At 38.6% G+C, this 24,709-nt stretch overlaps 1 protein-coding gene across 4 annotated transcripts in view; it reads left to right on the top strand.

Annotated features, from left to right (window-relative positions):
* Window positions 1-24,709, top strand: part of LOC110964578 (zinc transporter ZIP11) — a 298,477-nt gene that overhangs the window by 164,283 nt on the left and 109,485 nt on the right. For 3 of the 4 annotated variants that reach the window (XM_051939239.1, XM_051939238.1, XM_051939237.1), the window contains exon 5: window positions 6,458-6,599. In XM_051939239.1, the coding sequence (XP_051795199.1) occupies window positions 6,458-6,599 (142 nt within the window). The remainder of the gene's footprint in view (window positions 1-6,457; window positions 6,600-24,709) is intronic. The other variant, XM_051939240.1, reaches the window with a different exon arrangement.

The following is a 24,709-nucleotide window of genomic DNA, read 5'->3' as shown; positions in this document are numbered from 1 at the left end:
CATTTCATCAGAACAGATGGTCAAATAGTTTGTTTTCTTTGCCCATGTGAGCTTTCTTGTGCCTGTCTTGGAGAAGCGGCGTGATCAGACCAACCTTATTCAGTGTCTGCTGGATTGTGTGATTGGGATGTTGGTACCATAACTGCTTAGATTCATCAGGATAGTTGTGTTCTTTGGATTCTTCTTGGCCTCTCAAAGTACCATTTTTTGCCAATATGGGGGTCACTTTTGGCTTCCCACCATGACCTTTGAGATTATTTACTGTGTAAATAATCGATGTGAAGCTCCTTGTACTATGTTTCTGTTTTGCACCATGGCACCGGCATTTGGGAATACTTGGATATGAAATCCTTTCTCTGCCTTGTGAGCAGCCACAATGTACATCTCTTTCTCAGTGATGGAGCCTAATCGCATGCTCACTGAGCTCTCTGGCTTTATTCATGACTTCCAGTTGACATTTAAGTGACTAGAGAACTGCAGCATCACCTGTTGTCAATTTATTATGTATCAGAATACTGTGGGACATTTTAGAAATTACCAGGATCTTTTGAAATGATGCAGAAGCTGTTTTTTGTTGTTTTTGTTTTGTTTTTTGTTTTTTCAAATGATGACAGTTTCAAGAGATATGAATTGTTTTGGACATGACATTTTGAGTAAAAAGTACCATCTTTTGTCATTTTCTATCTACTGTGCAGATAAAAATTCACAATAAATCAAAATTAGGCATGAATAATTAGTTGCGCACCTGTACACACAAAGAAAACCACAAGAAAAGGAGAAAACACAAGAAATACTAAGAGTAAGCGGATCGACATCACCAGACAATGATTATTTCTCCCACTTTGAATTCTGTTTAAATCCCTTTAACATTATTTGGCTAATGTAAATGTAAAAATGCTGAACATGTAGAATGACACATGATCTTAATTGGTGTCTGCTGAAGTTAGAACATGGGAGTATACTCTGTGCACCCTGAGGCACACTGAAGTTCTCCAACGAGCCTCCTGTACCTGGTTTTAAACCAGCGGTGAGACAACCTCTGCAGGATGGAGTCAGGAGAAAGAAATTGGGTTGTTGTAGAGATGAAGAGGAGGAAATATGGATATGAATGTTTCTGTAGCCCTCACTTTTAGGCATTACTCATCTAATGGTCTGTTAATGAATATGTAGGCTCCTTCATCAATACGGACATTTTATGTTTTTCCAAACCACTCAATTAAGCCCACATCACTGAGTCATTCTTCAGTGAGGTGTGTCGTTGTTTGCAGCAGATATGTTGTGGCATTAAATCTAATATGATTGTCTATTCCTAATGGATTCTCTGTTAAAATTTGATCTTGGTTTTGAAATATGTGAAATTTAATGGCATTGTGTTGTATTTTATCCCCATTTCTTCGACAAGGAAATCAGAAAAATGCTCAGTTTGTACATATCCCCCCCACCCCCCACCCCCAAGAAACAAGTGAAGTTATTGCACAAAAAACAAGTAAGTTAGACTTTTTATAATTTATGCAGAGTTTACTCACTGGCATATCAACAACCTGTCTTCTCCACTTAGTCTTCTCTCAGAAGGATGTTGTCCTTAATTAGTTCCTTCCTATTTCAGAGTCATCACCTGCTCAGACATCGGATGTGTTCATAAACACTGATGATTTACTCCACACTAAGTTTGTTCGCTAATGTTGTCTCCCTTGGCAACCACCCATCTTTGTCACAGAGATCAAGTCAAGTCATGTCACCGGTATTTGTACAGTACTTTTCAAACAACAGACGTTGAGCCAAAGTGCTTTTAAGTAGATGAATAAGATTAAAGTCACAAATGTACCAAACTTGTTTAAATATTAAAGTTAAGACCCTATATTGTTAAATTTTTTATTCATCAAATAATTTCAGACCTTATGCAAATCTCCCTGTCTGTATTGCAGATTGGCAAATCTGACAGCTGATTAATGTGTTGGGCATTACTTTTGTGGCAGAAAGGAACTGAGCATATTTGAAGTGACAGTAAAGGCAGAGATGTTTCAGTGAATTGCGGTCAGCTGTACTTTTTCTGACAGAAAAAACTCAACTGTTTAAATGTGGAAGTTATTCGGTTGTAAAGCACTTGTCTAAGATTGGTTCTGATGTTAGCTTTGAGGAAAAACATGAAACATGGGCATAGCACTTTTAACTGCCCTCCATAGTCGGAATAAAGTATATTAAAAATATTTTTCACTTACTCATGAGTTTGCAATTCATTAAACCAATGATTTCTTGCACTCAAATCAGAAAAAAGAAGAAAATTGCAATATACGATTGCATAATAAAGGAATTAAGGTGAGTGAACACAGTGGACCTAACAAGCTGGTAGGATACGTGTGGCGAGGCAGCTCACCATCTCAGAAAGCCATTGAGACAGGAGGATTTACTGGAGATTTACTGAAGTTCAATATATTTCATGGAGCAGACAAACCACTTTCCTGCTGGAGCAGCGAAAAACAGCACGGAACAGAAACGAGTTGTTTCATCTGGTAAAACATTGGTGTATTTTGTTGAAGAGTGTAGGTTCCTCGGATGATAGCATTATTAGAAAGGCAAATTTTCAACACATAGCCACTTTTGCAGGATTTCCTTGACATTTGATATCTGTAGACATACATTTATGTGTTATATAAAGGTTTTCTAGTGAGGTGTCACCACTTTCATGAAAGCAAGGACTACATTCACACACTTGACTATATAACTTGAAGCTGACTTTTAATTGTCAGTATCAGTTCACAATGAAACTGCTAAATTAATTAATTTAGGCAGGATCTCAGAGAAATCCCTGTCGAAATACAATAGATCAGTCTCATATCTTAAAGGCTAGAATTCTCAGGTGAATTGACCTCATGTTCTCACACAATGAAACTCACAAAACTATGAATTGGTCTAAAATGAAAACATTTATTGACTATTCTAGCATCGTAATAGTTAAGGAAGTTATGAGATGCGAACAACAACTTTGGAAAAACCTATTCACACATTCCATTTCAAGCTTTTCATAATGGCATATTTCAGTGAGCTTTGCCTGTATTCAAATGATATTAAAAGTGGTGAAATTAGACCAGAAATGGTTTGTCACAGTTTTCTAGTATCTGGTGGTATCGATACAGGTTCCATTATGTAGTTAAACTTTGGATTTCTTCGGAGCAAGAGAGACTCAATGATGTCAACAATGAGTAAATTTAATTTTGGTGACCGATGTTGGGCATCATGTTTATTTTGTGTACCTATTATTCCTCTTGATACTATCACAACATAAATCTATTTCTGGTTGTTCATACCACATTTGTTTATGCCTACTAAGAAAATATAATGTATTGGTTTCCCCTTGGAATTACAATGAATGGATGTAAAATGACAATGTTGTGTATGAACCTGAGTCTGGAATAAAGTTTATTATTATTATTATTATTATTATTATTCTGTTAAACAATACAAGTGAACTATGTACAGTGAGAAATGTGACGTGTGTGTATGTATGAGAGATTGGGAGTGTGTGTGTGGGTGTGGTGAGATCCTATGTGTGTGAGTTCAAATTAGCATATTAAGACAGGATTATGGTAAAGTGAAGCCATATAGCTGACGACCGGACTGGATAAGCAGTAATTTGGACTAAACCGATTAGTAAAAGAATAAACGGGGCCACGGAATCAAGTAATCAAGTGATTAGTAATCAACCCAGAAAATCAGAGGAAGCTCAGCTGGTCTTACTGTAACAGAACTGTCTGTCAGAATCTCACATCCTGGCTGGGACTGGCGGGCCAGTGACGTCTTTACAATGCCTCTGGACTTTGCTGCTTCCGGAGTGTCATATCGTCGTTATGGCAACGCATTGATGTCCTGCTGTGTGAGCTCTCGGTTCGGTGCAAAGAAATCTGGGCCAGCAGATTTCTGGTGTTGTAAGCTGAGGGAACCGGTGTCCGGGTTAACGCCACTTGATTAAAAATGATGGCTCTCAGGCTTTAGCCAAGTAAAAGGAACGGATGTTTGATGAAAAGCCGTAAAAATTAGGAAAAATAAGGAAATTGGTTCTGAATCAGTTCTTTGAAAAGAATAAATTCGGCCTGAAAGTGAACAAAATGTCTAATTTAATGTTACAAAAATTAAGGATAAATAGCTAACAGAGTTACCACTCTGGTACAAAGAAAACTTTAGGAGATAGAAAGGAGGGCACGTCTCTAGGTAAGAAGTAGTGGGAGACTCCGGCATGGGTTCCCCAAAGAGTAAAGGCAGGAAGAGAGAGGAGGCCGGCTGTTGTCTGGCTTATATCAGGCCAGGGGGCCATGGGAGGACCTCAGGGCCGAGATGATACTTCAGCGTGAATTTTGCCTAGTAATATGACCCCTTCTTTGTTCTCAAGAGAGGCAGAGAGGGGAGATGATCAGGAATAGATTAAAATATTGTGATAGTAACGAATAAACGTGATCTGTCTATTCCTTCACCATAATCCAGTTAAGCAACGTACAGGTTAACACATATGTGAATATTATGTGAATTATTTAATTCATAACTATATATTTAAGTGCTCTAGACATTAAAAATATATGTCACAGTGAAGATATGATGACATGTCATACATATGGTAATGAATAAACACAATTTTCACCTTTCAACCTGAATAGGAGATAAATTCAGAGGTTAATAATGGAATACTGTGGGACTGTGGAAGAAATTGAATTAAACATCAAATATCTGGACTTCTGTAAGGGGTAGAATTGTCAATTTTGGATATGTTACATACAGAGTACTTTCAATAACTTTGGTAACCCTGGAAGAACAAAATAAATCTCAGAAATATGAATTTTGAAGATGTTCTTGTTCCTTAAAGAAAGTGTGTCTCTGTGCTCCAGCCTTCAGCAGAGCCATAAAATTTACGACTGTTATCTGATCTGGTGGAAGGCAGAGATGTCTCCTGAGAGAGTGGGGGGAGGTTTTGTTAGAGCATGAATAAGGTGTTTTTCCAATAAAGTATTTAAGCATAAAGTGATAGTTATTGTATTTCAGAAAGGTTCAGCAGGGAGATCCATCCTTCTCAGCAGAAGGTCTCTATGCCTTTTTCCTGTGAATGAAAGCACACAAAGAACCATATGTCCCAACTTTCCTCCAGAAATGGCGGTTGGTCAGTGCTGGAGAGGAGCGAGTTCTGTCCTTATCTGAGTTTGTCATCTGAAATTCCAAAGGAATTTGTAGGAACCCAGCCTAGGCTGGGTTCCTACAATGAACTAACCTGGAATAGATGTATAAAATAGTTTTGCAGCACATGACTGAGTCTGAGCAGAAACTAAAGCTTTGTACACTTCACAACCCATCCTGCTCATTCTGACATCAGTCACCTCAACAGCAGTGACCCAGGTTCATCGGCAGCCATATGTGCCCATATCATAACACCACCCCCCACCATGTTTGACAGATGATGTTCTTTGAATATTAAGCCCATCCTTTTGCTCTCTACACTCACTTCTTTCAATCATTCTGGTATATTGTGGCTCATCTCGGGTTCATCTGTGAAAAGAATCTTGCTCCACAACTGGGATGGTTTTTTAGAAATGTTTTCTGTCAAATTCCAATCTTCTTTTTTCTGTTCTTATTCCCAGTTGTTTTCCTCTCAAAGTCAACCCTCTGTTTACATCCGTGATAGCCCCTCCTGATGCGCACTCTGACAATGTGACGCCCACCTCCTCGAGAGTATTACTGACTTGGCTAGATGCTGTGAAAGGCTTTTTCTTCGCAAAGGAATTGTGCATCATTGTCCAGATACGTCTGGGTCTTGATAACTTTCCCAATAAGTCATTAAAAGGATTCATTTGTCTATAAAGTGGCACTGACACTGTATTGAAAAGGTGCATGCTTCTCTAGTAATCTGTTTTAAATTAGACATGAAGAATTTACATAGGACTATAGAGCTTGTATGAGTGAGGCATGTGTACTGGGTCTGAATTGTTAGCTAAATGTTTCCCAAACTTACATCTCATAGCAAAAACTGAGCTTGCAAGATGTCCGACTGTGCAAATTTGGTACCACTGTGTTTTTCCTTTGTAGGGTATTAAAAGTAATGAAGGCCTTCGGAAAACGTTTTGTAAGATTATCCACTGTTTCATTGGTGTTCTTTTTGTTCATACCGCATTTAAGTCAGCAGAAACAGTTGTTAAATGGTGATCTGTTGGATACGGGCGACTGAACTCTAAACCACAGGCTATGCAATACACTTGTATAATGCTTCTTTTTTTAAGTGATACACTTGTGCAAAACTACAACCTAAATCATCTATCACATACTTAAATCCATCAGATGCACTTCCAGAAATGTCACAATCAAAACTATCTTGAAAATGGAGTAACTGTGTGAATGTTTTAATTATACAGGGCTTGGTGTCAGTCTGCTGTGTGTAACACTGATTTTAACCAGCCTCTGTGTCTTTCTGTGTTTTCATTAGGGCGTAGGGACTGACCCCCACACTACCTTGGCTTTGCCCCTTGACTCCAAACTGGCCAAAGAAAAAGAGGAGGAGCCTTCGTTTCAACAGCTGGAGTCAGACGAGATGACCATCAGGATAGGTAGAGCTGGACCTTTCTCAGGCAAGCCTCCCTTCATATACCCACATCAGCAGTTTTGTGCTGGATTCCAGAAAAACAAAGCACATCACATGTCATCACAGGACCTTACAAGCTTTTGCAGCTGCACTGGCATTGTGAATGCTCACCTGGAGCTTCTCTGATGGCTACTTCTCTCCTGGCTTTTCACTGTCCTGAATTTTCCACTTTTTTTCGTCTGTCTTATCGGTCCTGTACATCTCATAGAATGTTCAGCTAAGTATGAATGGTGTTTTAATCGGGGTTGCTCTTGGGAAGCTATTCTTCATTCAGAATTCTTACCTCTCTACAAGCAATCTCTCACAGTCTCTCCAATAAACCATCGACATAATGTACCATTCTACATATTAACATTGTCACACTTGTCTAGACAGGTTCAAAATTGTGATGACGTAAAATACATTTTCTGGTTTACGAGACAAGAAAAAGGTCTAATTTTGTGCTGTGCTGCAGTTGAAATATGGAGATAATGAACACATCTCATCTTCCAACAAATCAGTGAGAGATTATATCATAATTCGCTATTAGAAACAGAATGGATACCCATTTACATGAGTACAGCAAGGTGGAAAATTATCGAACAAATGAATGCAGGAAAACAAATTAGATGAAGTGGAAAAGAAGCCTGGTTAGCAAGCTGTGAGAAGGAAGTTAGTCAAAAATTTGTTACGAAGCTGTTGGTTGGTACCATTTTGGATATAATGATGTTTTAATTCATATGTTTAATTTGTTCTTAAGCTGGCTGTCTATCTGTGTTTATATGGAGTTTAAGTATAGCAGTGGCTCTTCATTTAACAGACTCTTGATTACAAACCAAACTATTTACAGCAACAAGTGGAGTCATTGTTAATTTCCAACTTCCAGAAATCTTGAAAACATTTGTCAGAAACACAACACTATAGAATCTGGCCATTTAATATAGATGTACCCACAAACAAAATGACTTTACACTGAGCACAGGCTGTGTTATGCAAATGTACAGATACCAAATCGCATGACCTAAAAATGTGGCGGGCGGTGGGAATTGATGGGACTCGGAAATTTAATTCAATAGGATCGCAATCATGTGATCATCAGCAGCCAGCTGACGTAGTGTTCACTTGTTGTCATAGTTACAGTGATGCCATGACGCTATGTTGCAATGATACAAGAATCTTTAATAAATCCGTGGATCCAGACTACAAGCCGCATCACTGTCAAAATCTAATCACTTGGTCCTTGTGTCATTTCTGACCTTCCCTGAAAATTTCATCCAAATCCCTTAGTCCGTTTTTGAGTGATGTTGCTGATATACAGACAGACAAACGTACGCCGATCGTCACGTAACTCTGCTGTTCCTTGGCGGAGTAATGAGTTGATAGTGACTGACAGCATGTCACGCTGCCTGTTGCAGACGTGTTTATTACTCCGCCAAGAAACGGCAGAGTTATGTGACAATCAGCGTACGTTTGTCTGTCAATCCGTCTGTCTGTCTGTGTGAAACATTACTCAAAAACAAACAAGTGGATTTGGATGAAATTTTCAGGGAAGATCAGAAATGTTACCAGGACCAAATGATTAGATTTTGACACTGATGTGGTTTATAATCTGGATCCACGGCTTTGTTCGGGTTTTACCATTGGGAGATATAGCTGCTGACACAGTGTCGCTGTAACCATTACGTGAACACTGTCCTTTACCCGCTGATGATTATGTTATTGCGATCCTACTACAAATTCACTGTCATTTATCAGTTGGAAATCATACAAGGAACAAATGATTAAACTAGGGTGTTTCTGAGTCCCGCTACATATTTAGGTCACGTAGCAAACCCCAGCCAGACACGCTGAGTTCAGCCGTCAGTCTTATTGTGAACATAAATTCACCTTTCTGTTCTTCACTCCTTTTTTCAGGAAATACCGTTAGAGCTTGTCTCCATTCCAGCTAGCTGCTTCTAAGTTTATACACATCCTTTGCTAGACAACAACAGTGTGGAACCGTTTTCTTTCATCTTTAAATTAATTTTCGGACATTTTGGCAATGTCTGCGTCATGTCAAGAAACCTCTTCTTCCAGAAATAGTTCCTGTGCCGGTGGAATGTTACAAAATAAAAGCCTGTAGCTTTCAAAATATGCCTTCAAAATAAAAGCCTGGAGGGAACGGTTGTTTTAACACTAGCAAAACAAAGGCTTGCCAGAATTGATGAACTGATCAACAGACCTTTATAAGGATAATTTACACACAATTTGGTATAAATACATAACATGCACATGCACAACATATGCCTGTGCTCAGCACAAGGTCAGTTTTGTTGAAGATTTCATCAGTCAGAAATGATATGTCAACTGAGCAGCCTTGGTGGAGTACTGCGCTATCTGAGTGCTTTTCTTGTTTTCTTCTCTGATGTCACAAAGAGCTCACAGAGAAATCTGATAATGAGCATTAATTTTTGAGACTGTAGCTCACAAACAATGACAACTACGTATAAAGAGGAAGAAAACAAGGCATCTTTCATCTAATTAGACCCAAAGGAGTTGCTGCTGTGTTCCACTGACTTTTAATGAGGAGATGCAAAGGTCCATGGAGGAGGGCACCAGCTCAGAACACCTTTTCTCATTTATTGCAGATCATTCTCTGCGCTGCTTAGTTCATACAATAACACAAACAAGTTTTTTAAGTCTTATAAAATACCGTTTGCTTTTGGCTCGCAATCCAACTGCCATCATATTCTACACTGAAGCAGACCGAGACCACTTGAAAAGGAGGGTCTCTGTTTCAGTTGCTTTGGCACATTTTGACTGACAGCTTTTCCACCGCCAAAAAAAACGAATCAAATGGACAGACACTACAAAATGTGACCGAACCAGCCCAAGCTCAGGTGTTGCAGTGTCCTTCAGCAACTATGGGAAATTGAAAAATGCCTACTTTCTGTACAGTTTGACTGACGGAGCCTGGTCTCATGTTGCAGATATAACACTCAGACTGTTGCTACATTTAATAGATTCAACAGAAGTTTATTTCAAATAATCCAACATTTTTCACCTCAACATAGACTAACAATGTGTAAATAGTTGCACAACACAAAAAGGGGAACAGTTGTGGCTTACCACAGTTATCAGCATACAAGAAACAGTTTTCATGCATCACTCTCTCACCAGGATGCTGACTTAAGGCCATGTCATGCTCTCCATGAAATATCCATGAGGGTACGTGTTTTAGAAATTTTGCCAGGGTCCCTGTGAGTCACCCTTTGGTTGTCTGCAAGCAGCCCAACATTAAATTTGTAGTGTTTCCACTGCAAATTTGCCAATTACAAAACATGTGGTGCCTAAAATAAATACTGGAGAGTATGTGAGGAGATTCTCCGCCATCCGCAAGTTTATAACTTCTCATTACAAGAGTGGTAATTGAAGTAGTCGCTGCTAGAAGTTGGACGTGCTTGGATTTGTGCATGGCTTCCATTGATGGAGCGCAAACACAGTAGGAAGTTCTAAATTCTCCGGAAGTCCTGTGCTACATCTGCCTATTGTGCAATCACCTCAGAAATACTGACAGTGACGCAATGCTCTAGCTTAATATGTAGCTGCAAATTCCATAAAAAGTGCAAGGTCACATCCTTTCAGCAACATTCACAGAAACCTTGTGTGTTTTTCTGAGTTCAATGTGAGGGTGTATGTGTAGCAGACCAACACATGGCTCTTGTAGTATGGAATGAACCATGTGTGCATCTGCCGTATGCTTTCAGAGTCTGCGTCGGTCATGCAGAAACCATGAATTTGCCTTTACAGGTTGCTTCTCCATTTGGCAAGACCTCTCCTGTTAACTACTTGGTGTTTTTCCACTCACTCAATAATGGTATAGTATAAAAGGAAATGATTCCTCTGGGATATTCTCAGTGTAGCACAAACTTAACACCTCACATACAATCTTTGTCAGTTAGCACCTTGCCTGGAGAATGCCGTCAATGACTAATTAACAATAGGAAAAAAAATGTGCTGACGGGAATTGATTTTTTTTAGACATCAGCAAATATGTGTTTTTTCTCTTTTTTGTATATTTTTTTATTTTATTTTTTTTACCATTGTTGTCTCCAATTCTAATTATGTAAAGTAGTCCATCTTTTTCACAGCAGAGCAGATATTTTGACTTGTCAATGCAGAATAGCATAGGTGGAACTAATAACATTAGTTCCAGTCACATGTCCAGGAAGACACTTTCATTGAGGCACCATTTGCAGTGACACGCCTCTGAAACTTCCACCTAAATTAAATGCAGCTAATTGCACACCTGCTTTTCCTGCTGACATGCAGAACTGTCTACTAAATTAATTTTCATTATTTTCCATTAATTCATGTAGACACAGACTGTTTGGAGGCAACCTTGGGACTGCTAATTATTTAAAATTGCTGAAAGATTGGGTTATTTTTTTGTATCTTTTGTGACTGCATGTTCACATCTTTGTCATTTTGTCTGACTCACTCTTCCTTTACATTCCCATTACTCTTATAGTGACCTTACATATACACTGAGATTTAATAGTGATGATAATGGCATCTTTTCATACTTTCGAAACTTGGGGAATTTTCATTGATATTAGGACTGTTGTCAGGTAGAGCTGCTGATTGTTAGATCTGAAGTGAAAAGTCTTGAATTGCTTTGGTGTTCCTTTTCAGGGACCTCTCACAGTTGGCAGCCAGAGGTGCTCAACTGGATAACAAGTTGAAGAAAGAAAGAAACCCTTGAAAACTTGAAGAACTAGGAGACTGCACTCAGACAAAACAGAGAAGGAAGAAAAAGTCTTTTTCTGAGCAGATAGCGGCATAGTTCTTATAAGCTACACCTCAAATAATATTCCTTCACTCTTGAAAAATCATTTACTGTTCGACAGTGCTAGTATTTTATTGTTGTCAAACATAGAAATGAATTCCAGCATTAGTTGTGCACAGCGATGGTACATTTCTTCCAGCTCTAAATTCCACGGATTTACTGACTGCAGTTCAGGCGAGCTTTTACGGAGTACAAATCAGTTACAAATTTTTTGCGTCCCTGTGGTTAGCCTGAGGGCATCTGAAGTCAGTCAACCAACACAGTAAACATAAAGCATAGATCACATTGCTTTATAAGTCACTGCATATTTGACCATGCAGTTCAGAATGCAGCACGTCCAGTCTGCTGTATATGTAAGGATATCTGAAAATAGGGAGCCGTATTTCCTAAAGCCAGAGTCAGTTTATTATGCAAATTTCTACTTCAAAAACAGTGAATCATTTATCTGAGAGAGGCTGAATGGCCGTATTGCTTTCCAATGCCGAGTTCTCCAGTGACTGCAGTAGAACAGCTGGGGGTTAACTGACTGTAGTTAGTCCTAATTATGTTTGGTAAGACAAACTGTAAGATCAGGGTGTTCTTTCATCACACCATAATTCTGCTTAACTGCATAGCCTACATGCTTGGATAAGAAGTTTGACTTTCATTCTGCTGTTTGTATACTTCCATCAGAAGCAACATTAAAACCATCTGTGGAATATTCTGTAGGTCCTGCTAATGTTGTCAAAACAGCTGTGCTACATTTCAATCTGTACCATAAGGACATTGATGTAGAATCTTGGGGTGTCCTGTGGTGATTGGGAAGGATCCTTTGGATCCTGAGAGTTACAGGTTGGATTGTGGATCCAGCCCTGTCTCCCAAACAATGCATTCTTATGCAACTAAACTGCTTTCTCAATTGCATTTTGAATTTACGTTTGGTTGTCACATGTTACTAATACTAACCAACCAATTATTAAATGCGGGGAGACTTTTAAACATGTTGTGAAAGGCTCATATTTACCCCCAAAATGTTCTATACAAATAATTCTGGTGCCTTAACCTGATGAAGCTTTTCACAAGTAGTTATTGTTGTGAAATGGTCCCATATGGGGCACAAGCTTCCGTCTCCTGGATAAAATTCCTATGGCTCACTTGTGCTGCAGAACACTGCTGTTGCCATCATACGTTTACTTTGTGGTTTCTTCAAACTCAAAGCCTCTACAGCATACCAAGCCACATACAAGACATTCCAAATCTACAAGGGGTACAGGGAAGCAACATAAAACTTAATGAAAGTCTTTTATTGCTTAGTAATAGAAGTAATAGAAAAAAAGACGAACTGAAAACAGTGTCTGCGGGTTTCCTCAATCAAACAAAAGAATAAAGCAGAACAGATGCTAGCACAGCAAGGCAATCTCAGAAATCTACAAAAATAAGGCAACAAATCTAGCTATGCTAACTTCCACAATTGAAAAACAATGACAGCAACTGTAACCCCTGTAAGACAATGCAGTATTAAAAAGTGCTGGACATAGAAGTAACATAGGGTTAAGTTACTATTTTAGGTATTGTACTGGTTAGGCAGACATACTAATGGTTTTAGAGACGTACAATATGACATCTGCTTCTTAGACTTTTGCTTTTATATTTTTGGTTTTGCAAAGAAAAAACAACCCTTGTTCAGTCTCTGCATATATGAAGTGTATATTTTACTGCAACACTATGCACACCTCTGCAATGTGGAGAAATCCATAACAAACAGGTCTGCCCAACTTATTGGACAGTCTGTGTTTCGGGGTGTTTCAGTCTGTGCTTCGAATTGTAGGTTGTATCTCACTTGACAACAAATCCGACCTCAAATCCCCTGGCATTTTGTGCTCATGCAGTAAATACTGATTCATGTTTTAATACGAATCAAAAGCCTAAATGTAATTCAGTCTCTGCTCATCAACATCAATGTCAGAGTCCCTGTCTTCCTGCTTAGTACAACAACAGCCACAGAGGAGACACTGATTATAGCTTCAGGGCTCATGCTGCTGTGATAGGTTCGAACCTGAAGGCTGAACTCTCACTGTTGGAAAAGAGGAAGAAATGTGAGGATATAAAATTTTATCATGCTAATTTCCACTCACAGCAGAGTGCTATTATGGTTTTGATTACTTTGGAGTTGTTCATGTTCAAGGCCTATGTCTGGGATGTTGAGTGTTCTGACTGTGTCTTTGGTATTGACCTTAATCTGTGGTCGCACTTGAACGTGGCTGGACAAGGAGAGGTGGATGAGATGTCTGTTCACGTCAGCACATGCTTCTGCGACAAGTAGGTTATGTCTGGCGGTTCTGTCCTCCTTTATATAAACACTGTACATCAGATCAGTCTCAGCTGACTCAGTGGATCACTGGCCATGTCTGAGATTGTGAGGCTTTCACAACGCATGCACGCACGCACGCACACGCACACGCACACACACACACACACACACCATTTTATTTATTTTCTCTGTTCATTTAAGTAAAGAGGCCTTGTTGAATCTACAGTCAACAGCAACATTAGTAGCTATTAGTAATAGTAATATTACATACTTACATGAACTCACGCACAGTAAATCCTCTTCTTTTTGCATCCTTCTGTTATCTTCATTATTTTGTGTGATTTTTCTGCCTTTAAATTATTCAAGAAAGCTGGTGGCTGGTCTCTTGTTTCTATCTGAAAATGTATGATTAATTTCACAGCTCTTTCCTCTTGCTATCAGTTTCATCTTGACAGAAATCTAGTATTTTTCCAAGTGCCCTTTCGGTTTCAAAGACCTTTCTGTGCAGCAGCAATCGCTGTCTTTTTAGCCATCACAGAAGATAAACAAAGCAAAAGCCTCATCTGTTCTTTTGAGATGTGTGGTATATGAATGTGGATGGTATATCTTGCCATTTTTAATTTATTCTAATCTCCTAAGCAAGATGATAGCTGCTTATAACCATAATTAAATTGCTTTTTTAAAAAAACTTCTGAGACAGACGTGCGTTCAAAAGTGTGAATATACGTTCTGTTTTTAGAAGAACTAATGCTAAACTCACACTACAGGAATTTTGGGGCTGATTTACCCCATTTTAACCCTCCAAAGAATCAGAGTAGAAATCTGGTCTAGGAATTAAGTACCAGCAGTTCAGCTGTTCAGCCCACAAAATTTGTTTTCATTTTTTTAATATTAATATTATGTTAAAATCTGGATGATTAATAATACGATAGTTCTTGGTGAAGAATTAACAATACATATCTTCCCAACCATTTTCTCATCCTTTTTATCTTGTCATTTAGCCTTTTGCTTTTATTTTTACTTACTACAAAATACTTTTACCACCACAATCTACATTTTCTTTCCATCTTCTTCCCCATTAAATCATGTGCAGTCATGCACTGCTCCCCAATGGCTCTCTCAGGCACGATACTCTTAATAGTATTCTGTGATGTGCCATTTTTTTTCAATTCTTCGAGAGTGTCCTTGTCTGAGATTAGAGCGAACATTATCTGTGAAGTTTTTCCATATGTGTGTCATGCAACCAGATTTCAACAACTGTGAGGATTATAAAACTCCTCTAATGTGAGCCTGGCCTAAGAAACCCCTTCACGGCACTGCCAATGAAACACAAACACTAGACAACATCATTTGAACTGAAGTGAAAGCAGAGATGAAACAATGTGCCTATTGATTATGTGTCATAATGATTCAATTGAAGAGTTTATTCTGCCAAAATGGATCGCATTGGTGCCTCCAGGCTTATAGATAATTTAAAATGTTTATCCACTAGTTATGGATTGAGATGTTGAATTGTTAACTCCTGTATGAAAAACCGGTAATATGATTTGAGTAGCCTCTAAAGGAGCATTGACATATGCCACTCAAAAGCATGCTGGCCTGTTAACAACATGTACAATAGAAAACATTACAACATTTATACTGAACATCCATCCATCCATTATCTATACAGTGCTTATTAGAGTCATGGGGGGCTGGAGTCTATACCAGCTGACTTGGGATGAAGGCATGGTACACCTTGGTCACTATGTGTAGCCCTGTTACAATGCTACACATCACAATCACACTCGCATTTACACTTATAGACAATTTAGGGTTACCAATTAAGCTCAGCATGTTTTTTGGACTGTGGGAGGAAGCTGGAGTACCTGGAGAAAACCCACGCATGTTCAGGGAGGACATGCAAACTCCTGCAGAAAGATCCCGAGAAGGCTGGGACACGAACCGGGGATCTTCTAGCTGTAAAGTGCCAACCACCAAGCCACTGTGTCATTTACAGAAAGAGAGCAGCAAAGTAGCTGGTGGATTCATGTCCAATTTGAAGTTCATGTGGGTACAGCTGACCTTGATTTAAAAAAAAAAAGAAATTAATTCAGTTATTCTACATAGACTTTAAGAAGGACTTCCATCTTGGTCCCATAGTGGGGGAATATATTACAAAAAAAGTGCATTAAGTAAACATTACAACAAACACACATTTCTACAAGTCATCTGCATGTTTCCCTTCTTCACTGTGGTTTCTGTTTTCTGAGGAAGGCTGTAGACTGAACAATCCATTAAATTCATTATGCACTGTTTTTTTCCTGAGCCAGTTAAACAGAATCTGCACCATTTACTTGGTTAAACGGTTTTACAGATTTGCAACCTACACTGGATTTGAAAAGGGATAAACAAAGGACATTTTAAAACATCTTTTTTGTCACGCATTTTTCTTTGACCATTTCAGTCAGGTCTCAAAATTTAGGCCCCACAAGCAAGATAGAAGGAACAGGCTTGGGCTGCAGGAGGTAGCATCACGGTCTAAAATGTTATGCATACTTTTAGTGAAAGTTTGATTATAGTAGTGTGATAATCATCCACATTTTTGCTCCAACATGTTTGATATCATCAAGGCAGACCCAGTTCAGGAGATCTAAAAGTGGAACTGTATAGCTTTCACATTACCAATCAATCCGGACCAAACATCAGCTCAAACCAAGATCCCAGACAAGATTTCTCCTCCAATTGTCCAGAGAGGTCAAACAAGGGAAAATCAGCCTGAGGCACCTGTAGTGTGAGACTGGCATTAAAGTAAAACAAGTGTCCCTGAATCAAAGAAGGGGTTTCTTACAAGGTTGCAAAAACAAGGAGGCAGACAAAACAGAGGGAGCAAACAGCAACGGAGCCTAGGGCTTCTGGCAGAATACAAACAAGCTAGAGAACGCTGGAAAGCAACGCCGGGAAGCACAAAGACAACCTGGCAATAGGTGAATGGTGAACCAGCGGTAAATGCTGAGAGGCCTAATTAGAGAAATGGATGCAGATGTGCAGGGTGGCAGATCAAGTGATTAACTGACAGGGCAGGTGGGAGTGGCTGGTCTGAAATGACAGCATGGTTAGTGAATGGAAAAAACCCAGCAGAGCAGAGTGAATATCAATAATGGCAAACCATGACACTTTAATTCTTTTCGTCGATCCTACATCATAAAGCTCTACATAACAGGACTAGAAACAGAGCCATTGATTATCTTTCAGGTTGTTTGGGATAATAATTGAAATATCATTGTTTGTAATGTTCGACAGGTGCATGTGAAACATTAATGACTCCTGTACTATAAATAGCCACAGCCATACGCAATGGAAGTGCGTAATGACAGCAGCTCTGGTGCTGTTGGAGAACCATGTCGGTGTGACACAGTTGGTAAATCTGCACCTCTTCATCATAATGTGATGGAGTGACAGTGCAGCCTGAGGTAATTACACAAATCTAGAATGTGACAGACACCTGCACAAAGCTGTCGGTCTTACATACTAAAGTTTTCGAATTAAAAGGAAAAGATGTTTGTCCTCTGAAAAAGTTCAAGGGCATTGAACTAAAACAACATATAGACTGTGAACAATTTGATTTTTTTTTTTTTTTAATGAATGTGCAGTGCAGACTTCCTAATGCAACAGAGCTCAGTTATTTCAAATAGTTTTCTTAGACTGAGATGGATTTGCCTTGTCCACACAACAGCGCATTTGCAGGTTACTGTTTCTACAGATGCTTTCTCTTCTCATTTCTTGTCCTGCAGCACTGAGAAATCACACACTGTGAGCCATTTGATATTTAATAATAGCCATTTCATAAGAAGCAGTGGTAAACAGTAGTAATACATGCCATTTCTGGTGCTCTTTCCAGACTTTCTGTCTGTCCTCAAAAACACATTTTCCTTCTGCGGTTTCACTATATTAGAAATACTGGTACAGCAGCCTTGCCTCCCAAAAAACAGTTCCTATTCAATGACACTGCATCCTCAGTTGTGCTTTGAAGGAATTTGTAAAAAATCAGAAATGAGTTTCACAGATCCTTGCCATTTATTGTGTTGCTCTACAGTTGCTCATTATAAATCAACCAATCATAGATTAGATGACAAGGGATTCATCCCCTGGTAACCCATATTTTACAGCATTGTGAATGTTGTTGCATATCCCAGTTGGGATCAGAGCACAGGATCAGCCATGGTACAGTACCCTTGGAGCAGGAAGAGTTATGGGCCTTGCTCAATGTAACCACTTGGACTTGGTTGTAATGGAACTGTCTAGTGAAGTTAATATTGCAGTAATTATTTTGACATCTGTGACTAAGACAAATGCACTCTTACACCAGGATTTTACTGCAGAATAAAGAACAGTAATATAATGCTGTCAGATAAGGAGATGATGTTTCAGCCTGTTGTCTTCAGTAGATACAAGCTCTTTCTCGAACTGTACAAGTGATGAAACATGTTTAATAGATCAATTCTTTGCCTCCTGCTGCTCTCCAGGTATTTGAAGTGGCAAGAAGCTCCTTGTAAGCACATTCCCATTTAAAGATGCATGTATTCACGCATACACACATGCACACACAAAACTATTCCAGTTCTTTCTCATACTTAATTCATGGCATCCTAAATAATTCAGTCAACATTAGGAGGTATCAAAGTGTGCCTTATGGCATTCTGTTTATTTAGTGTTTCAGATTGAATGTTCTAGGACATGACAAATGGGATTAGATCTCAAATTCACATACATTTTAAGTAGCAAGTACCCTGCAAAATATGAACGTGCATGCTCATATTTCAATGTATGTCACTTCATTAATCTTTCTTAAAAAATACATACTTGAGATTGTCTTATAGGCTTTAGGCAAAAAACTGGAGTCAAGTCCTTGACAGATATTTTATAATGAGGAGGAGGTGATGCCATAGTCGTGATCAGAGAGATGTCTTAATGCATATTCCTAACCACATCATGCACCTGGATGTTGGATTTTTTGCAAATGTCCCCGTCAGAGTTTTACTTCGGCCTTAAAGGAATGATTGCTTCAAATTTCTATGTCTATGTAGAGTATCCATGTACCCATCCGTCTTCCTCAGAACATCAAAAATGCACATTTTCTTTTTATAGTTCTAAAAAAGAAGCAAAACTTCCATAAAATTAGGGGAAAAAATGCTACTACAGCAGAGTCCTCAGTGCTGTGAAATCAAATAATTGCATATGCTAACCTGCTGCTGCGGGCCTTGTTGTAGAGAGAATAGATAATAAGAAAACTTATCTTGGGTATAAATTCCTTTAATTTGGAGTGCTGCATGAAAGAGATGGGGTCGTTGAGATGGAAAAGTTTTCTTTGGATGGTGGTTATCTTTGTTGATTGATTAGTAAAAGTATCTTCTAGATCCAGAATTAAACTATCTTTTAGAATCTTTATTTTCTTTTTTTTAAAAAAGCAAAATATTCTTTATATTCACTGTTTCTCAATGTGCAGTAGCTGCTTTTTTTTTGGAAGAATTCAAAACCTACAGTTTGCCTCCCAGCAGTCCTGTTCTGTGCCTTTTTTTGGTGCATTGTTACATTTCTTGGAATCTGTCCACCAGTGAATTATAATGGAACTGACAGCAAGAAGGCCCCTGTTTTCATGGCGTCTTGAGCATATTGACACACATGTTGATTGCCCCAGAGTGGTAAAAAACTACACAGCATACTGTTCCTGCTCATGACTTTCCCTGTGCTGAGCTTATAATGACAAGTGTAGCTATTGCTGATACGAAACTATGCCTTTCTGCACATGCTTGACATTAAATCAGGACTTTAGACTGCATCTGATTGGTTCCTCTTTGCAGGCAATTGGTCTTACACTGGTTGAACTGCAAAATAAACAGGTGACAAGTGGGGGAAGCAAGAAGTCAACATGGTTTAAGATCAGAGTCAGATTTGAGTGCCAAAATCACTGTTTTTTGAAATTCACAGTAATCAGGGAAAACCAAGTGTATCTTAGAATTTTCTCAGGAATTCAAATCTGAAGTCAAAAATGCACAATCTTTTTTCATTTAGGAGCTATGAGCCATATGCGTCTTTTATCACCAGTAAGCTAGCGTTTTCGCCGTTTTAAGGTGTTTGGAGTCATGGCAGAACCCATGATAGGTGGCCTTCCAACAGGCCAAGGCTCATCATGGCTTCCAGAGGTGCTTTCTGTAGTTCTGGTGTATGATGCTGCTGCTTTTTTTCTGTGATAGTCCTTCTTTTCCTCAGATGACAGCTTAGAGTAATCACCACTCGGCCGTCCACCCCCTCTTGATGCTTTCTTTTGCTTTGGCATTATGCTCTCAGCTCATTCAATCTGAAAAGGCACCAGAAAAACTACTGAATGACAGTTAAGTCTTAGAAAGTACACACATTGGCTTATTGACTAAGTTTAGTAGAACAACAAGTGTGAAAATGAAGAATAATCTCAAAGTTTAAATTTACAAACTTATTTGGCAACCAAAAAAATTTTTTTTTTAAATTGTATTTTTTACTGGGGGCATATATCAACAAATTAATGCAAACTCATTTTACTATGCCTAATTAGGCTTATCAAGTTAGAATTTCAAACATAAATAATGAAAAATTATGAAATGCAAGTTCTTTTTGGAAAATTCAATAATTTTTTCACGCATCAACAAATCAAGGGGGGTGGGTTAGTATTGCTTCATAGTACTCTTATATTATGAAGCTGAATATGTTTTGCTGTACACCATTTTGATCCTCTGGTCCTTCTGAATAAAATGACATATAATACATGTGTGTAGATAACATACTTAGCCTAGACTACAAGAAATAAAACAAAATCTTACTTACGTTTTTAAAAATTGCATACGTCTTTGTAACTGGACCTTGCTTCAAAGACTGCACCAGATGAATAGTGAAAAGTACCTGAAATCCTTAAAACTAGGTATCATTTTAAACAAGAGATCATACTTAGTAGACAGAGACCTTAAAATATGTTGCACATTTGGTATTGGTGACACAGAGCTGCAAACAAAGTACACTTCTGAAAACATTGTCACAAAAAACTGACATTTTTTGCATTTTTTTTTTTTTACATAAAAGGCTAAATAGTTGGTATAAAAATGTATCATAGACACTTTTGGGGGTTATTATCTAAAAGAGCACAATTTTTACCCTAGAAACAACTATTTTTTAACTAGATTCAGTTATTTTTGTAGCTTGCAGAATTTTTTCACACTTGTGGCACTAACTCCTGACTCAAAGTTCGAACCTTGTCGTAAACAGTCTAACATCACTTTAAAAGTCCTCATTAGAGATACAGCCATAGGCAAAAGGACGCTGGAAGATTAGTTCTGCAGCGTTTTTCTGGGGACATTAATACTAGCAGGTATTGAAAGACAACATTCAATAATGTAGACAGTGATGAAATATACTGCAAAGTTTTCTTTGCTCCAGGCACATCGAAAAGTGGTGCATCCACAGCCAGTAAGCCACAAGACGATGCAGAGGAGAATGGGATGCATTGTAAATTGAGCAGAATCTGTTGGTGTTCTGGCAACACTAAGCATACATCTGTACAACAACTGAATGAGGAACATGATTTTCTCCTAGACTCCTAGACAAGACTTTGCTAAGACAACAGTAACTCTTCTCAACAATGAATGTTCACCTGGCAGGTCACCTTGTACTGTGGAATTCTGTGGAGTTCTCAAGGGACAACTGTTACTTTTTTTTAGTTTTGTGCACAGGTTCCTGTCTTTTCTTTGCCATGTGATTATAATAATATTAATAAAATGTATTTATAGCACTTAGCAATTATAAATTCCTTGACAAGGCAGAGATATAAGAGTTTAAAAGGGGAGAGTAAAAATACTACTCCCTCATTATAAATAAGTCATTCAATAATGTTTTCAAGGAAGCCTTACAATTAAAGCCAATCTTCAGAAGAAAAACTTAAGAGAATGTAAAGGTTCAGACAGGTCATTCTATAATAGTTCAGCCCGAACAGAAAAAGATCTATGAATTACACCAGTCCGTCTCAAAATAAAAATCACTGACAGGTCAAAGAAGTAACAGTGATTGTCTCATTAAAATTGCATCTGTCAAGGGATTGGACAAATTAGACAGCAAGTGAACAGTCAGTTCTTGAGGAACTAGTGCCTATGAAAAGTGGTTAAAGGAAGGACAACCACTGGACTAGTGACAGAGACACAGACAGCCAGCGCTTAATGAGCAACATGGTGAGCAAAGACTGACCCGTGTAGTCTGAACCCAGCTTTTGGAGCACACACCACTGAAAACCTTAAAGCTGGCTGTCATAGAAGGCTGTCAGAACACACACTGCATGGAGAGTATGGTGCTGTGGAGCCACAGACCAGTCAGAGTGCCTGCAGCTCCTAGAACGGCCAGATGAGAGTCAGAACTGGACTATGGAGCAGTGGCTGAAGGTGGCCAAGTCTGATGAATCACGTTTTACTTAACATTTTGGGGACGGCCTGGTGCATACGTGTAGTTTAGAGAACATTTTGTTGTCGTTGAGATGAGATGGCAGTAAGTACATTCCATTTAGAAACTGGAGTCCTGGCATTTATGTGGACTTCGATTCACACCACCTACCACTGCTGCACACCACATTGCAGTGTACACCCTTTCATTACAACAGTATTCCTGATGGCAGTGGTCTCTTTCAGCAGGATAAAGCTCCCTTCCACACTGTAAGCATTGTTCAGGACTGGCTTTATGAACATAACAAAGAGGTCAAGGTGCTACCCTCAGACTGACTGAGAATCTATGGGATTCCCGAGGAAAAGAAAAAAATGTCCAGTCCATGGAGGGTCCACCTCATAATTTACAGGACTTAAAGGATCTGCTGTTAACATCTTGGTACCTGATATCACAGGACACCCTCAGAGGGCTGTGGATTTCATGCCACGACAGATCAGAGCTGTTCTGGCAGCATGGTTAGGTAGGTGGTTTTAATGTTGTGGTTAACTGGTATATAATCTAAGTTTTACACAGTACTCCACAAAAGACAGTGCTGCACTTTTAAGCTGTGTGTAAGTCACTCTCTCCTATTTCATCATAAATATCCTCCTGGACCTTCCCACTGCTGACAGCAGCTCAGCACTGTTTCCAGTCTCTTTATCTGTACACAAACATCAGTGTTTTTCATTTGACAAGCTGATTATGATGTTGTGTCTGCACACGAGAGTGGATTAAGCGTAAATCTCGCTGAGGTTGATGCTTAGTTTGAGCTTGAATCACAGCGCTCTCCACATGAGTGATGTCAGATTGGTTTAAACGGATGCCTTTAAAAAGTCACAGTACTAATTTTGAAATTAATCGAGGATAATTGCATGAAAAGACGAGTTTGATTTGAAAATGACTGCAATTTGTATAGTTGAAAGAGTATGTCATGATAAATGATGTAACTGTAATTGTGCATGCATTTTACATGTTTAAATGCTCAGTGTAGCAAATACATTTGTTGTCTCAGTGCTTTAAAAGTGTTGTATTTAATGAAGTAGGGAATGTATGTTAAGGTTTGGTCAGTACTAGGTTTTCTGCACATATTTTCTGTCACATATTCCACTTGTTTTCTCTACAGTGAGCCTCACTTGGCAAGACTACTTGTTCTGTAAGGATCGTCTAAGTAGAGGAGCAACATACTCGCTTGACTTTTCAATGGGAAGTAATGGAAAAGTAATGGGATCTCACATCACAACAACAGTGGGAGCCTTGTTACGAGATGACTACTACAGTGTACAGTTAATAAATATGCGATTCAATTTACTTTCTCCACACACTCACACTAGAGGCATGGGTAGAGTATTTTTTTGTACTCAAAAGCATTTTGTTAGTGCTTATAGTATAACAAGAACGTAATGGACCCTTGTGAGACCAAAAGTGTACAAATCTGCTTTCACTTTAAAATAGTTTCTTACAGTGAAAAGCAAAATCTCTTAGAGGTGCAAGATGTTTTTTCCATGTATGCAGTAGTACTGTGTAGTTCTAAGCAGTGGAGTTGTAGCATTATATTTAAAGAGCATTTGCATCAAAACCACCAGTTATCTCACCTGTTTGGCCTTTCCACATTAGTAGAAAAAGAGGGGAAATAGTGGCACATTAAGTCTCTCAATTTGAATGTTTCTTAATCTCCTTGAATTTTTTAATATCAGTCATTTATTTCACCACTTACTGAATAATTGTCAGTTTCAGCACATTCAAAATTTGTCCTGTGTTGTAAATAAAGACATGGCTAGCACCAGTCACCTGTTATTCATCTAGTGACTAGTGACTCTAGACTGGCTTTTAATACACAGTAATGTGGTGACATTTTATTTTATTTTATCTTATCTTATCTTATTTGATTTTATCTGATTTTATTTTCCTGACATGTTCTATTGTTGCTTTCTTTTAATCTGCTTTTATTTCTTATTTTACTGTTTGTTTTTAACTTGAAAGCACTTTGGTCACCATGGGTGTTATAAAGTGCTCTATAAATAAATTTTGATTGATTGATTGGTTGATTGATTGATAGTGAAATTCAAAATAAATAGTCTTCTGAGCCTTGTTTTAAGTCACAGCCTAATGTAGCAGCTGCTCAAAAACACCTAATTTGCATGATGTCCATTCCTGTTTGTAGTTATCCATCTGTATTTCCATTAGAACTGAAGCAAAATCGCAAACTATTGCACAGTTCTTTTTTAGGAGTTGGTACAGAAGAACTGAGATTCAAACAAACAACCTTTTGGCAAAAGCCTGCACCTCTTATCTCAGTGCTGCTGCAAAATTCCCTGCCAGTGTGTTCCACCCCAGTGCTTAGCTTTTTGATGAGAAACACTAATGCTCCCTTATCCTCCATTAAGCCTCAGAGGAAAGAAAGAGTAAGGTTTGATGAAGGTGATAAAGAGACTGTTGTTCCCTATAGAGTGAGACCAAAGGAGCAAACACTCAAATCTCCCATTGACTGAACTGACTGTAGTGTTTCACCACAGGTGCATTGCTCTTC

Source organism: Acanthochromis polyacanthus, chromosome 19 (assembly GCF_021347895.1).
Source record: "Acanthochromis polyacanthus isolate Apoly-LR-REF ecotype Palm Island chromosome 19, KAUST_Apoly_ChrSc, whole genome shotgun sequence".
NCBI lineage: Eukaryota > Metazoa > Chordata > Actinopteri > Pomacentridae > Acanthochromis > Acanthochromis polyacanthus.
The sequence above is the reverse complement of the archived record's forward strand: the minus strand, read 5'-3'. Positions and strand labels throughout refer to the sequence as shown.